This window comes from Oncorhynchus masou, chromosome 31, assembly GCF_036934945.1.
Source record: "Oncorhynchus masou masou isolate Uvic2021 chromosome 31, UVic_Omas_1.1, whole genome shotgun sequence".
Lineage (NCBI taxonomy): Eukaryota > Metazoa > Chordata > Actinopteri > Salmoniformes > Salmonidae > Oncorhynchus > Oncorhynchus masou.
Window position 1 is genome coordinate 33538761 of NC_088242.1, and position 15063 is coordinate 33553823.

A 15063-nucleotide genomic window follows, 5' to 3' on the forward strand; every position below is an offset into this window, starting at 1 on the left:
TTTAATTTCAACTATAAACAACTGTCGCTGGCAATCCACAAAAAAAATACTTTTTAAGTTTCGTTGCGCGTGTAGCCTAAAGACGAATGGCTGTTGGCCGACCAAAATGTTCCCTTGAATGCATGGAAAAAAAGTTTATTCAAGTAAAATAAACATAAGACTTAGTTTCTATTACAAAATCGCACTGCCAGTAGTATTGTCATTGCCACATCTACGGGACTGATTAATTAGGCTAGAGCAGGGTGGAAAGATTAGATCAGCATTTAATCTTTCCCAATGTTTGTTACAAGCCCAATCGGCAACAAAAGCAGTAGGGAGCCTCTGACGTTTTATCACGCTGCAGCTCCTGTGACTTCCTCTTCATTTGGCCAACCAAGATTACCGTATTATTATTCTACACAGCAGAAGTTGTCCGGGTAAGTGTTTGCACATGTACACATTGTAGCTATCGTAAAATACATTTATGGGGATATATTCGCCACTGATACAAATGTATAGCCTACATTTTCCATATCACATATATGCCTGCCCTGTGATGTAATAGTTTAGACATGTACAGGTTTAGTGTCAGTGAGTAGAGACCACCTTGTGGAATGTAAATGTCTACAACAGCCTACTGAAGCAAAACCTACTCATATTTTAACGCATGCTGGTCTAATTAGATAGTCAGTCCACATATGACATAGTTTTGTATTGAATCTCCACAACTAAGAGTTTCAAGGCAAGCTTAGTTTATGAATAATGTGCAGGAAAACAAAAGATCAGGGGTAAAATAAATGATGAATTAATAATGTAGTAATTGGGTCAGAGTTTTTGTAAAGGCTAGAGATTGTTGTTACTTTCATATCCTCATGGACATCTTGGTGTTATATCTAGTTTACTCCCACAGTTATCTGAAACTCTTATATTTTCCACCATAATTTGCAAATAAATTCATAAAAAATCCTACAATGTGATTTTCTGGATTTGTTTTTTCTCATTTTGTCTGTCATAGTTTTAGTGTACCTATGATGAAAATTACAGGAACTTGCACAATTGGTGGCTGACTAAATACTTTTTTGCCCCACTGTGTATCTTGTGTAATTAGTCTGTCAATGAGAGATTAAAATTGCAATGAAACGTAAAATTGAATGTATAAAGTCTCTGATATATGCTCATATTTAAGTAGGTGTGTGCTGCCAGGGTTGTCTTGTACCCCCAAAATCTGAAAGGGCATAAAGAAAGTGAGGATGGCTGGAGATGGTCCGGAGGGGGGCTCGGCCCCCTATCCGGAAGTTGGAGAATTTAGCATTTTTCAAACACCTGCAATCTAAAGCCATAACCATTATGCTTAATTCTATGTTAAAATAGGTCTACTTTTCTGCATATCTAAGCATACATCTTGAGCTGTCAGTATCCTCCTGACTGGTGTTTCTTTTTTGCATCTCTGCTAAAATCTGGGTAAAAGACTGAAAGGAATGTCTTATTCAGTACATTTAGTTATTGCTTGCTTTCCTAAAGTCTAACAACTTTGCCAGCAGGCATACCAGGTAAGATAGATAGACAAGCTAGCTGCTCTAATTTAATTGATAGCCTGAAATGGCTTCCTGGTAGCTAGTAATGTTGGGAGATTGGGAACCTATCTGGGCTAGCTAAAGCCAACTTCATAAAATTGCTAGTAGTAATTGTAAATTAAACATATATATATATATTTTTTAAATGGGCATGATGCCTCTGTGCGATGCTGAATAGGTTCTGACATAATGTGGTCGGAGAGACTTCTAAAGGTTTATAACACATGTATGTTTTTCAGACTGAAGATGGTGTGGGTACTACTTTTAATGTCCTTCCTGACCACTGGGGCGGTCCAGTGTCAGAGATCCTTGCTGAAACACAAAAAAGGACTAGACCCAGAGGTCAACATGAATATTGTGAGTTGGCTAAAAATCAATAACAGACAAACTGTATTCTCAGAAACAAAGTGGACAAATACTGAGAAATTGTATTTATCCACACAGTTTTTCCAGACAGACTTCAAACGGTTTTAATACCAACCATAGATAACTGAACACACTACTGGACTTCATAGGTCACAGAGCTCATTAACTATTCATAGAACTAGGCAATGTTCTGGGCCGACATGAGCAAATAATAGTCATGGTGGTTACCTCACATGGGGGGAGTTCTGCTTTGCCCACATTCTGCACTTTGTCCCCCATATATCCCATGAGTCATCTCAAGGAAAGTCAAAACATGTGATACTGAGGCTTGGGCAAGGTCACTCGAAAGGAAATCTCTCTGTCATGTATTAAACTTCAGCATATATTTATCACTAGATAGGACAATATCACACCCATATTATATGACTAAAACAGTAAAACATTAAATCTGAGATCTGACCTAACTAAACATAAAAAGCAGTATAAAAATGAGTCCCTGTAAGTCGGGAAAAGTGAGTGTTCAATGAAACGGTTATTTTGTGGCATGGCAGTCAATCAAATTCTTTCACCACACTTTTTCAGAAAATATATAATGTATGTTTATTCTGAGGTATGCCAATGATACAATCAACATTTGTGGATTTGGGCCTAGTACATGTCAGTGGTTAACCTCGTATCTTTTATAGGCACAGCATAGTAACGAAATGACATTAATCCTAATTCTAGTGCGTCTATAGTTAGTATACAGTATTTGTCATTGGAAACTACACACTATCAATGATATAAGCCTAATACAATTCCCAGTACGAATAGTTCTCACATGAGAAAACATATTTCCCATTGTTGGCCTGCAAGCACAGACCCTTTCAATATCTCTCGCCATACTGAGGTCACGTGACATTACATTATTTTTCATACTCGGCCATTTCCCTGTGTAAAACCAGAAACAAAAATGAGTCAGAGCAGAACACCAATCCTCCCCTCCACCCCTGAGACGACCTCGGTGTGTCGAACCAGCAGGTTTATCCTTAAGTGGCCCAGAGTCAGTAGAATGTGCAGACTGGCAGCCTAGAGGGAGGGGGGAATGGTGGTGTGTTTTAATTATGCATGGCTAGATCGCATGGCAGGCCCGGCTGGAACCAACAGGCTCAAACACTTTCTTTGAAGTTTCAGATTAGCGTATATATAGATAATATCTGGGAGGGGGCGGTGAGAGGGAATGCAACAGGGGAAGAATTGTCTGCTTTAATTTCACTGTAATGTGAATACCAGTGATAATGGGGCAGTAAAATAAAGTGTTACCAGAGATCCCCATTATGTCAGAATTCAAAATATATTTGACAGTTTGTTTGTCTTCTTTCTCTTCCACAGAGTGAGATCATCAGGCATTGGGGCTACCCAGCAGAGGAGCATGACGTCGTCACAGAAGACCTCTACATCCTCAGTGTCAACAGGATCCCACATGGCCTGAAGGACAATAAAGGTGTGCACCAAAGGGTTTTAATGCAGTGTTTCCCAAACTTTTCACTCATGCCCCCTGTCATCATGGGGGACATCCCCCCCCCCCCCCCCCACGCCCCTTCCCTCATCCAATTGAATGAACTGGTACTATTGTTCCACAAAAATGTGTTAACACAATTATTAACATTTAGTTAATAAATTAGCCTTTTACTCAGTAAGAAACAGCCCATACAAATACCAGTACCTGGTTTCCCTTCCATATTGAAAGGAGAAATAAATGAGCTTACTGCTGTGCATGTCACATTCCTATGATGAATAGGGTGGGTCAATTTCTATTGTAGAATTTCTCCATTTAAAAAAAATAAACAAGCGTTTCTGGACGTATTCTAAGTGTGATTATTAGGTTGCAAAACATGATTAGTGCTTTCCCTCCACAATTTTGGCCTTCCAATTATAATTAAAAAAAAAAAAAATTCAAGTTAGCTGATAGATTTGAGGGTTTGTTGAGGAGGACGAATGGGAATAGGGCAAGCGGAGCAGCTTGCTGTGTGCGGCTCGTGTCCACAATCACCAGTTAGAACGCAGATTATTATTGGGAGCCGACAATTATTATGTTGTCGAGCAGCAATTGAGGGCTGCAACATTATGCTTTTAATCTAAATAAAAATGTAATGACCTACTTGAATTGTGACCAAAAATCCAGATTAATTTTCTCCTAAAGATAATTGAATAATTGATTTAAAATATACATACAGTAGAAAGTTTAGACACACCTACTCATTCAAGTGTTTTTCTTTAATTTTACTATTTTATACATTGTTGAATAATAGTGAAGACATCAAAACTGTGAAATAACACATATGGAATCATGAAGAATCCAAAAAAGTGTTAAACAAATCAAAATATATTTTAGATTTTTCAAAGTATCCACCCTTTGCCTTGATGACAGCTTTGCACACTCTTGGCATTCTCTCAACCAGCTTCACCTGGAATTATTTTCCAACAGTTTTGAAGGAGTTTCCACGTATGCTGAGCACTTGTTGGCTGCTTTTTCTTTACTATGCGGTCCAACTCATCCCAAACCATCTCAATTGGGTTGAGGTCGGGTGATTGTGGAGACCAGGCCATCTGATGCAGCACTCCATCACTCTCCTTCTTGGTCAAAAAGCACTTACACAGCCTGGAGATGTGTTGGGTCATTGTCCTGTTGAAAAACAAATGATAGTCCCACTAAGTGCAAATCAGATGGGATGGTGTATCGCTGCAGAATTATGTGGTAGCCATGCTGGTTAAGTGTGCCTTGAATTCTAAATAAATCACTGACTCTGTCACCAACAAAGGACCCCCACACTATCACACCTCCTCCTCCATGCTTCACTGTGGCAACCACATATGGGGAGATCATCCGTTCACCTACTCTGCATCTCACAAAGACTCAGCTGTTGGAACCAAAAATCTCATCAGACCAAAGGACAGTTTTTCTGTTGTTGTTTGTCTTTGCTTATTTGAGCTGTTCTTGCCATAATATGGACTTGGTCTTTTACCACATCGTCTGTATACCACCCCTACCTTGTCACAACACAACTGATTGGATCAAATGCACTAAGAAGGAAGGAAATTCCACAAATTAACTTTTAACAAGGCACACCAGTCTGTTAATTGAAATGGATTCCAGGTGACTACCTCATGAAGCTGGTTGAGAGAATGCCAAGAATGAAGAATTTCAAATATAAATAGATTCTGATTGGTTTAATACTTTTTTGATTCCATGTGTGTTATTTCATAGTTTTGATGTCTTCAATTCTGCTCTACAATGTAAAAAAAATAGTACAATTAATGAAAAACCCTGGGATGAGTAGGTGTGTCCAAACTTTTGACTGGTGCTGTATATATTTCAATTGTTTTAGTTTTTTGTTTATCCCTTACTTCTCTGCCCTGTAATCAGATCCACATATCTAAGACCAACACAGACAGACCTTATCTAACATCTGAAGTGCTGATATTTCTCACATTGTCAAACATTAGTACTGAATCAGGATCCAAAGAGAAGTGGTTTTCAGCATTAGTCACCTTGAGGAGAGCGGAGGAGGAGGAATCCATTTCTATATTTTGAGATTGCACCGCCCAGCCTACTACTGGCTTTTCGTGTTATCACGAGCTATAATATCACATGCATCCAGTGAGGCTGTCCATCTGCTAATAGGTCACCTCTATGCTTTAATCATTTTGAACCCAGTCTATGATTGAATTTAATTCCTGTAGAGATTTTATTTGTTTGGCATTTCTCGTAATCCGTCCCTAGTTTGAGCTGTTTCAAATGTAGCTTGGCTAACATTTATCCAGCATCTCATTTATTAAGCTCTTGTTACAATGTACTGTAATTACAGCTTATTTTCAATATGTGATGGGAACAGTAATAGTGACAGTAATAAGGAGCAAACTGTTTGCTACGTGATTTGAGTATGTTTAGGAGTGCGTCATGGTATTACAATTTTAGATTTCTTGTAAAGAGGAAGTTGTTCTCTTACAAGTTTAGTCTAAATACTGTGATGCACCGCTTCTGTCAGACACTGCCACTGTCGCTCTCCGGTTCCTACAAATCAGTATTCAGTTTCTCTTTCCTTTGTGGCACCTATATTTCATTAATGAGCAAAGTGAGTGCTAAACCTCACACTAATCTCATCGTGGGAACCCACTTGTGTAAAATCAAATTCAGAGGCAATAGACAATGCTTTTTCCTGAACACAGAGTCTCATATTATTCTGAACAATAACTAATGTTATCGATACAGATCTCTCTGTAGGTGAATGTAAGTGCCTTCGAGTATTAAACACTGGCTTTGGCCCCGCTCTTGTTTTTTCGCCTTTGCTTTCTCCATTGCGTTACTTTCCAAAACATGAATCAGTAAATGAATGCTGTGTACTTAATTTGACCCTCTCCAACAATTTAAAATGTACATTCAGTTTAGTATTAATATTGACAGTGATTTGTCATTGGAAATGCTTCATCAACTAGGTAGGGGTTCCACTTTAAAGATATGCCCAATACGATGTGATATGCCAGGGCTGAGGTCGTCTGGGGAGTTAAAAATCTCAATAATACATTCTGATATCCTCTAAATAAGTAAAGAGCCATCATGTTGTTTGTATCTCTTGATGCCTCATACTCCCTGCTCAGTAGTATGTGGCAGCAGCCGAACATCCAGTAAGATAGGCAGCGGAGCTCTCTGATTGGCTGGAGAACATCTCATTTCCTGTTGTCCCACTTCCCCTGGTCACACGGGAGAGCGTCTGGATCTCAAAGGAACACAGCAGAGCTGGAATTATTTCAGCCCCCAAATGGAATTTTGATATGAAATCGTGCTAGCTAGAATAGCTATTGCTGGAAATCTTTGATGTTCAATCTAGGAGAGATAGTGTAGATTTCTTGCAAACAGCTGCATTATGCTTGAAATGCCTAGTACAAGTACTAGGCAGCAGGGTAGACTAGGGGTCCATCTCAAATGCCATCCTATTCTCTATGTAGTGTACTACTTTTGACCTGGACCAGAACCCAAAGTAGTACACTATATATAGGGTGCCATTTGAGACAATCTAGGGGTAGGGAGGGAGGAATGGCTGGTATGAAGTCAAACAATCCTATCATCTAAAGGTCTGTTTGTGCTACCGAAAGGACCCGCTCACATCCTGTTTCTGACAGATCGTAGCGATAAAGCTCCCAAAAAAGAAAAAGTGCAAGGCGACAAGAACGGCTGCGCTGCAGCTGGGATATAGCTTAGACAGACACCCCCTCCTGGTGGTTACAGTCAGCACAACACTTGAATTATGAAGAGAACATGCTTTTTTGTAACTAACCATTTTTGTAACTATACACTTTCCGTTTATGTTGTTTCGGGCATGTTGGAATGTGAATGGATACTTCAACCATGTTTGAGAAGATTGGAGAAATACTATACATTACCACATGGGCTTTGCCTATGATCCTTGCTTGGAATAAGGTTCTCCTGTCACGTTCACTGTCTTCAAACTCCCTGTCATAAATGAGCCAAGGCGCTGTAATTCCAACTCTTTAATAAAGTGAAAGCTTCACAAAGAAAAAAACAGGTAAACTGAACGTGACGCAACCGTGGCGTTCACAAACACACAGAAAATAAATAATTACCCCCAGCATTAGGTGGGGAAAAGGCTGCCTAAGTATGATTCCCAATCAGAGATGATAGACAGCTGCCTCTGATTGGGAACCACACGCGGTCAAAAAATAAATAAAAAAAAACATAATGCCCACCCAAATCACACCCTGATCTAACCAAATAGACAAATAAAACTACTTTCTAAGGTCAGGGCGTGACAGCTCCTCACTTAGTATTTCTTCCATATCTTGTTACAGTATTCATCCTATAGCATTATGCGTAATGTAGTCTTTTTCTCATATTCCTAGATCCCAAGCCTGCAGTGTTCCTCCAGCACGGTCTCCTAGCTGCGGGGAGTAACTGGGTGACCAACCTGCCCAACACCAGCCTGGCTTACCTGCTAGCCGACGCTGGCTACGACGTCTGGATCGGCAACAGCAGGGGAAGCACCTGGTCCAGGAGACACCTCATACTCAGCCCTGACCACGACGAGTTCTGGCAGTTCAGGTAGCTAAAGAGATTTTATTCCACTTCTACTGAATCTTGCTCACTCGGCTATTCACCCCATGGCTATGCGCCTAACCTGGATCTACACTGAGTGTACAAATCATTAGGAACACCTTCCAAATATTGAGTTGCATGCCCTTTTCCCCTCAGAACAGCCTCAATTTGTTGGGGCATGAACTATATACGGTGTCGAAAGCATTCCACATGGATGCTGGCACATATTGACTCCAATGCTTCCCACAGTTGTGTCAAGTTGGCTGGATGTCCTTTAGATGGTGGACAATTCTTGGGGAAACTGTTGGATGTGAAAAACCCAGCGTCATTGCAGTTCTTGACACACTATTACCGGTGCACCTGGCACCTACTACCCAACCAAACATTCAAAGGCACTTACATATTTTGTCTTGCCCATTCACCCTCTGAATGGCACAAATACCCCATCCATTCCTAATGTTTTGTACACTCAGTGTATATTCCCTGTGCTTACGAATAGAATCACAAGAGGTTGTAATAGAAATACAATATATTATTTGAAATGTTTATTTTAGTAGTCTTATTATAGCATTCACTGAGTTTCTTCTGTTCTTATTCTTCAGTTATGATGAGATGGCAAAGAAGGACCTGCCAGCAGTGGTCAATCACATCCTGAAGACCACAGGCCAGGAGACGATCTACTATGTAGGCCACTCTCAGGGAACCACTATTGGTGAGACGGCTTGATTTAGTTAAATGTGTCATATTACAGTATGAAGCAGTATATTTCTTATCTGTAGTTTGACACCGTTAACTACACTATGGTATACAGTTTTAAACAGGGGCACAACTTTCACTGGGGACGGGAGGGACACATTCTGAAATTGCATTTTGTCCCCCCAGTTTAGGACCATGCGCATGCCTCCTAGCAGTCGGGTAGGCTGTTTGGAGTGTTTATCCGACTGGATAGAAAATAATAATAATAATAATGCCCCCCCCCACTTCTTAAACCAAAGTTGCGCCCCTGTTTTTGAACCATGACATATCTGACTGTATGTCTCTGTCCCTGTAGCTTTTGTTGCATTCTCTTCAATGCCTGAGCTGGCAAGCAAAATCAAGATGTTCTTTGGCCTGGCACCAGTGGCCACCGTGGCTTTTACTGCCAGCCCCATAACCAAGCTCTCCATCTTCCCCGATTTCCTCATTAGGGTGAGTAGCAAAGGCTATTTTTCTAACTTAAACTGCATTATGCCACAATTCATTCATACAATAAGTCTAACCTGTGGTTTCCTTTTTCTACCCAACTTGGGAATCCAGTTTTTTTTTTTTATCTTGATCGATCTATCAAAATTCTTTGAAAATATTTCAATACTGACTAATGCTCATCCATTGTTTGGATTCCATATCCTAGGATCTATTTGGGAAGAGGGACTTCATGCCTCAGAGTGCTCTCATCAAGTGGTTTGCTACCAAATTCTGCAGTAAGGAGCCTCATAGTGAGCTGTGTGGAAACATCTTCTTCGTCCTCTGTGGCTTTGATGAGCTGAACCTCAACATGGTGCGTTCCACAGTGCTCGCATTTGATTGCTTTTTGAAAGTGATTTTACATTATTACTATTGTGGACTTCCTTAAACCTAAAGCCTTCAACCTCAAGCCAATTATATAGGCACTGTATGAGTTTGGTGAAGATGTTCATTTCTCTTTTTGTCCAGACTCGCACACCTGTGTACATCTCCCACTGCCCAGCAGGCACCTCAGTGCAGAACATGATCCACTGGTCTCAGGTAAGAACATACCTGAGAGGAGCTTCTCAAAACATCCTCCAATATGATTCCACTTCTTCAAACCTACAGTACACATCCCATCCCAACCCCTGTTTGTTAAAACTGTCATGTAGGCCTATAGTGTAGCTATCAGGCCTATAGTTTTACCTATATCCTGTGAGGCTGGGGTGTGGTCAACACAGTCTGAATCGAGAATGAGTTTGCACTTGTCAAACCACAGTTGTCAAACCGATACTGACATTTTGGTTTCACAAGCAACAGAGCAAAAACAGTTACTCAGGACAGAAATAGTTGATCTCAAAGACGTTGATCAATTATTTTTCAGCTTATTCAGTGTCACAAATAATTATTTCACCCTGTTTATACCTCAGTCTCACACCCAAGTCAACTATCATCGACATTCCACTGTGTGAATAGGAGAGGCACAGACATTGCTGCTGCACACTGACTCAAACACACCTATTTGTTACCTGATCCTTGAGTAAAGGTCAATACCAGATTTACCAAAGACAACTTTAACTTTACTGAAGTTGACTTATTGTTGGACATATTAACTATACATACAGTACCACCATCTGTTCAGCTATCTTGAGACAAGTATTTTTTTAATGTGTATTCTTTTTACAGGCGGTGCATGTTGGAAAGCTGATGGCGTATGACTATGGGAGAGCAGGGAACATGGCTCACTATAACCAGGCAAGGCCAGCTCAGAGCTTATTAGTCTACCAACGTACACTGTGTATACAAAATATTAAGAACACCTGCTCTTTCCATGACAGACAAGTAAATCCAGGTGAAAGCGATGATCCCTTTATTGATGTCACCTGTTAAATCCACTTCAACCAGTGTAGATGAAGGGGAGGAGACAGGGATTTAAGCCTTGAGACATGGATTGTGTATGTGTGACATTCAGTGGGTGAATGGGCAAGACAAAAGATTTAAGTGCCTTTCAACAGGGTACGGTAATAGGTGCCAGGCACATCGGTTTGTGTCAAGAACTGCAACGCTGCTGGAGTTTTCACACCCAACAATGTCCCGTGTGTATCAAGAATGGTCCACCACCCAAAGGACATCCAGCCAAGCATTAGTCAACATGGGCCAGCATCCCTGTAGAACACTTTTGACAGCTTGTAGAGTCCATGCCCCTACACATTGAGGCTGTTCTGAGGGCAATGGGGAAGGGGGGGGGTTCCAACTCAATATTAGGAAGGTGTTGCTAATGTTTGGTGTTGTCAGTGTACACACATATCACTTCACACCAGTTGTTTTCCAAAGCTCTCCGAAGCTACAACCTCTTTCTGAAAGTACCTTATCTTTACTGCTCGGTATCCACTGTGCCGTTATGACCAGTCAATGCCTTTAGCTGACATCTAGTCCATTCTTGTCCCTCCCCCAGTCGACCCCTCCGTTGTACAAAATCCAGGACATGAAGGTGCCTACGGCCCTGTGGTCCGGAGGTCACGACACACTTGCTGACCCTAAGGACATTGCCGTGCTGCTCACCCAGGTCTCCAACTTGGTGTACCACCGCCACATCGAGCACTGGGAACACCTGGACTTCATCTGGGGCCTGGACGCCCCCCAGGAGATGTATAGTGAGATAATCAAACTGATGAGCCAGCAGGACTTGTTGTAAACAGTGGATAGGCAGGGAGATTTGGATAATTTTAGCCTCAACTCTCATCACAATCGCTGAAGAGATTTTAATACTGTATCTGACATATTTTGGGAGTCATATCAGAGTGCCTGGGTGCAAGTGTTTGCACTGTATGTGTGTTTGATACTATAAGGGTGTGTAAGAGAGAGTATTAGCACACGTGTGTGTTTGACTAAACCATGAGCAATAATCATTCACCTCTAAATTGGGGGAGTGCGGTACACAAGCTGAGTTTAGGGTTATGTGTGAGGAATCATCTTGTATTATTTTTTTGTCTTACTTTACTACTGTCCTCTCTTCCACAACACTTGCATGGATTTTAATCTGTGTTTTGAGAATTTCCCAGGTTTGTAAAAACACAGAAGTACATTTAGATCCTGTTGAAATCCTGCTTGTAGGTTTGGATGAATATATCTCAGTCATTGGTGCAATATCATGGTTACTGTCCAGGGCCCAGTTCAACACCCAGTACCTCTCTCTTCAGGACTTGTGTTGGGTTGGTTTATTTTGCTGTGCCTTTTTAGTCATACAAATTCATTGTTTTGTTTGTTGACCACTAATTTAGCTCTTTCCTGTGCAGTTGACTGTCTTTTTATTAGCTACTTCCTCAATGTATTTTTATTGGATTTTAGGTGATCTTGAGAATGAATTAGGAAGGGTGCTGACCAAAGAATGACTGACTTGTTTGTTCATTCATGGTCTACTTATGTTGTGTTATAACACTTATTTATGCCGCCTTGTAACTAATTGAGAAGACTACTCAATAAATCTCCATTACAAAATCAGTTGTACGATTCAATTACTTGACAACATTTATTGAAAAGTGCTTGTCTGAGTATCTACTCATATATTTTATTTATTTAAACATTGTCAAAGGCTTTAATCTGTAACAATGTATTAATACACTTACTCTTATGTACTGTACAAAGGACAATATCAAAACCAGAAACAAAACAAACACTCAACTCACTCACAAATATTTAGAGAAGCACACTATTAAGAAAAATAGTAGACACTGAGTGCACAAAACATTAAGAACACCTTCTCTTTCCGTGACAGACTGACCAGGTGAATCCAGGTGAAAGCTATGATCCCTTATTGATGTCACTGGTTAAATCCATTTGTGCTTGTGTGCCATTCAGAGGCTGAATGGGCAAGACAAAATATCTAAGTGCCTTTGAATGGTGTATAGTAGTAGCAGCCAGACGCACCGGTAAGAGTGTCAAGAACTACAATGCTTCTGGGTTTTTCAATCACAACAGTTTCCCTTGTGTATTAAGAATGGTCCACCACCCAAAGGACATCCAGCCAACTTGACACAACTGTGGGAAGCATTGGAGTCAATATGGGCCAGCATCCCTGTGGAACCCTTTCGATACCTTGTAGTCCAGGGATCATCTAGATAGCTGCTGGACAATTTTTTTCTTGAGCGGATAAATAGAAGTTGGGGAACCCAGTTGTAAGTCCATGTCCCAACTAATTCTGAGGGCAAAAGGAGGTGAAACTCAATATTAGTGTAATGTTTTGTACTCTCAGTGTAAATTAAATGAATAATTCAAATAGGATCAACCATGAGGCGATTGAAAACAATTACATGGCCACTTGTACTGGTATTAACTTTAACGAATGGTTGATATACAGCTGAGGCTAAGGTGTCCAGTACGAACTACAGACTGTATAAAAATGACTTTGTCAGACAAAAGACTACTGAAAAGGTGGTGATGTTGCCATGGTGAAAAGTTGCCCCTCGCCCTCAAAACCCCCTTAAAGCTTTCAGTCTGTCTTTTTCAGCATTGTTACAATATTCTTGAACTGCAGTCTCCTTGCTATATCCAGTGGGGTTTTATCATTCTAAAGGACAGAAGAATACATCATATTACCACCAAATTTTGATAAATATATCCCTGTCAAACCAAGACGAAAAGACCAAACTCAATATAAAACGTCCCTTAATTTTAACGGATTGGGAACGTTTTAAATCATGAACATGCCATTGTTGTCTGACATCAAAGCGGAAATGCTTTTAATGCATTTATGCTCTCCATCTAAATGGACTCTATGCACAGTGTTCGGAAAGTATTCATATCCCTTGGCTTTTTCCACTTTTTGTTACGTTACAGCCTTATTCTAAAATGGATTAAATAAATGAAAATCCTCATCAATCTACACACAATCCCCCATAATGGCAAAACGAAATCCTTATTTTTTTGTGTGCAAATTTATCTGCAAGTCCAAACATCTGCTTTTCACTGGAATAGGGTTTGTCTGGAATAAACTGTTTTCATGAACTGACTTCTGATTGTGTTCTTTCACACAAGACACCAACATCAAATATGCTAGTCCTTTAAATATTGTAAAGGCAGAGTGTGCGGGAAGGTGTGTCCAAACCTGGCAATCCACCTGCTATGCTGCGGAGGAGCTATCCTACTATTGTTAAGTTGGCTACTGAAACTTTATTCGTCCATGTCTGAGACTAAACAACTATACAGAGACTAAAATAGTCTTACGTGGCCATTACACGTGAGTAAATGACAGCTCACCTCGGAATACACTTGGTGCTTTCAAGACATCTGGGAACTCTGGGGTGGAAACCCGGTCAAATAACATCAGTGATCTTCAGGTCAGAAAGTCAGAGCTCTAGAAAGATGCCGCGTTCAAAACCACAAGGGTCTGAGACCTTGGAACTCAGAAATGTCCGACTTCAATGTGTTCAAGACAACTGGACTCGAAGAAAAAAGAGCTTCGACTGGGAAATAATCATTTTGAACGATCATCCAATTTGGAATTCCATTTCGGAAGCTCAAGCATCTTTTGAGAGCTCCGACTTTCCGACCTGAAGATCAATGACGTGTTTCCTAGGCTAATATTTCCACCGCCAATTTCTTCATTTTTAATTTAACACGGGCCACTGCTAATTTTCAACATCTAGTCCTACACCCAAAGTAGTCTAACACATTTAGGGTGTGTTTTGTTGGATTATTTAATGATTCGGATTATTTATTTTTTGTTCAGCTGTGTTTAATGACGGTTTTCACGAAGATACATTTTCCTACATAAGCAGTATTAGGCTAAAGTTGGTCTATTGCGATGCTAATTTTAAGAAGTTAGAATAGGCAACAAGTGTGAGTAAACATTTTGCATAAAGGTAAGACATGGCACAACATCACCATGCAAAGGGTGAGGTTTATCATTGTGTCACATATGTTCATTAGAATAGAGATAAATGATACATCTGGAAAGCCATGCAGTAATCATGAACGTGGGCATGATGATGTTACATTTCCTTAATTCATCCATAGTGAACCACATTTGAATTATTCAAATCTTAATTCAATTTAGCTGGATCGTCTTAAATAGGCTCGTGTTGTTTAGGCTATGGTATAGGCCACTGTTAAACTTTTATGAAGTTGATACACAGTTCCATCACAGCACATACCTTTTTTTGGAGAAAACGCACGTGTGGTTTCCGAACGTTGCAGCTAGAAATGAACTGAATAGATCCGAAGTGATTCGTTACTGTACATGTTAGTGAGGCATATTTGTTCTAAATATCCTTTTTCCATCTGAACGTTCCAAAACGCCCAGCAGGTATCGTAATGTAGCCTACGCCCTCTGGCGACGGAGTTTGATTA

At 40.3% G+C, this 15063-nt stretch overlaps 1 protein-coding gene and 1 long non-coding RNA gene across 2 annotated transcripts; one reads left to right on the forward strand and one right to left on the reverse strand.

The window, feature by feature from the left end:
* The first annotated feature begins 76 nt into the window (after positions 1 to 76).
* On the forward strand, positions 77 to 12213 carry LOC135523836 (lysosomal acid lipase/cholesteryl ester hydrolase-like). The gene is made up of 10 exons (XM_064950789.1): positions 77 to 416; positions 1793 to 1910; positions 3291 to 3402; positions 7818 to 8016; positions 8613 to 8722; positions 9062 to 9198; positions 9401 to 9547; positions 9703 to 9774; positions 10402 to 10470; positions 11171 to 12213. The coding sequence occupies exons 1-10, from the start codon at positions 277 to 279 to the stop codon at positions 11408 to 11410; spliced, it is 1344 nt and encodes a 447-aa protein (XP_064806861.1). The 5' UTR covers positions 77 to 276; the 3' UTR covers positions 11411 to 12213.
* LOC135523839 (uncharacterized) lies at positions 12214 to 15012 on the reverse strand. The gene is made up of 2 exons (XR_010452879.1): positions 14868 to 15012; positions 12214 to 12913 (listed from the first exon to the last, which is right to left on the reverse strand). It is a non-coding gene; the product is annotated as an uncharacterized LOC135523839 (long non-coding RNA).
* Between the last annotated feature and the right edge of the window lie 51 nt (positions 15013 to 15063).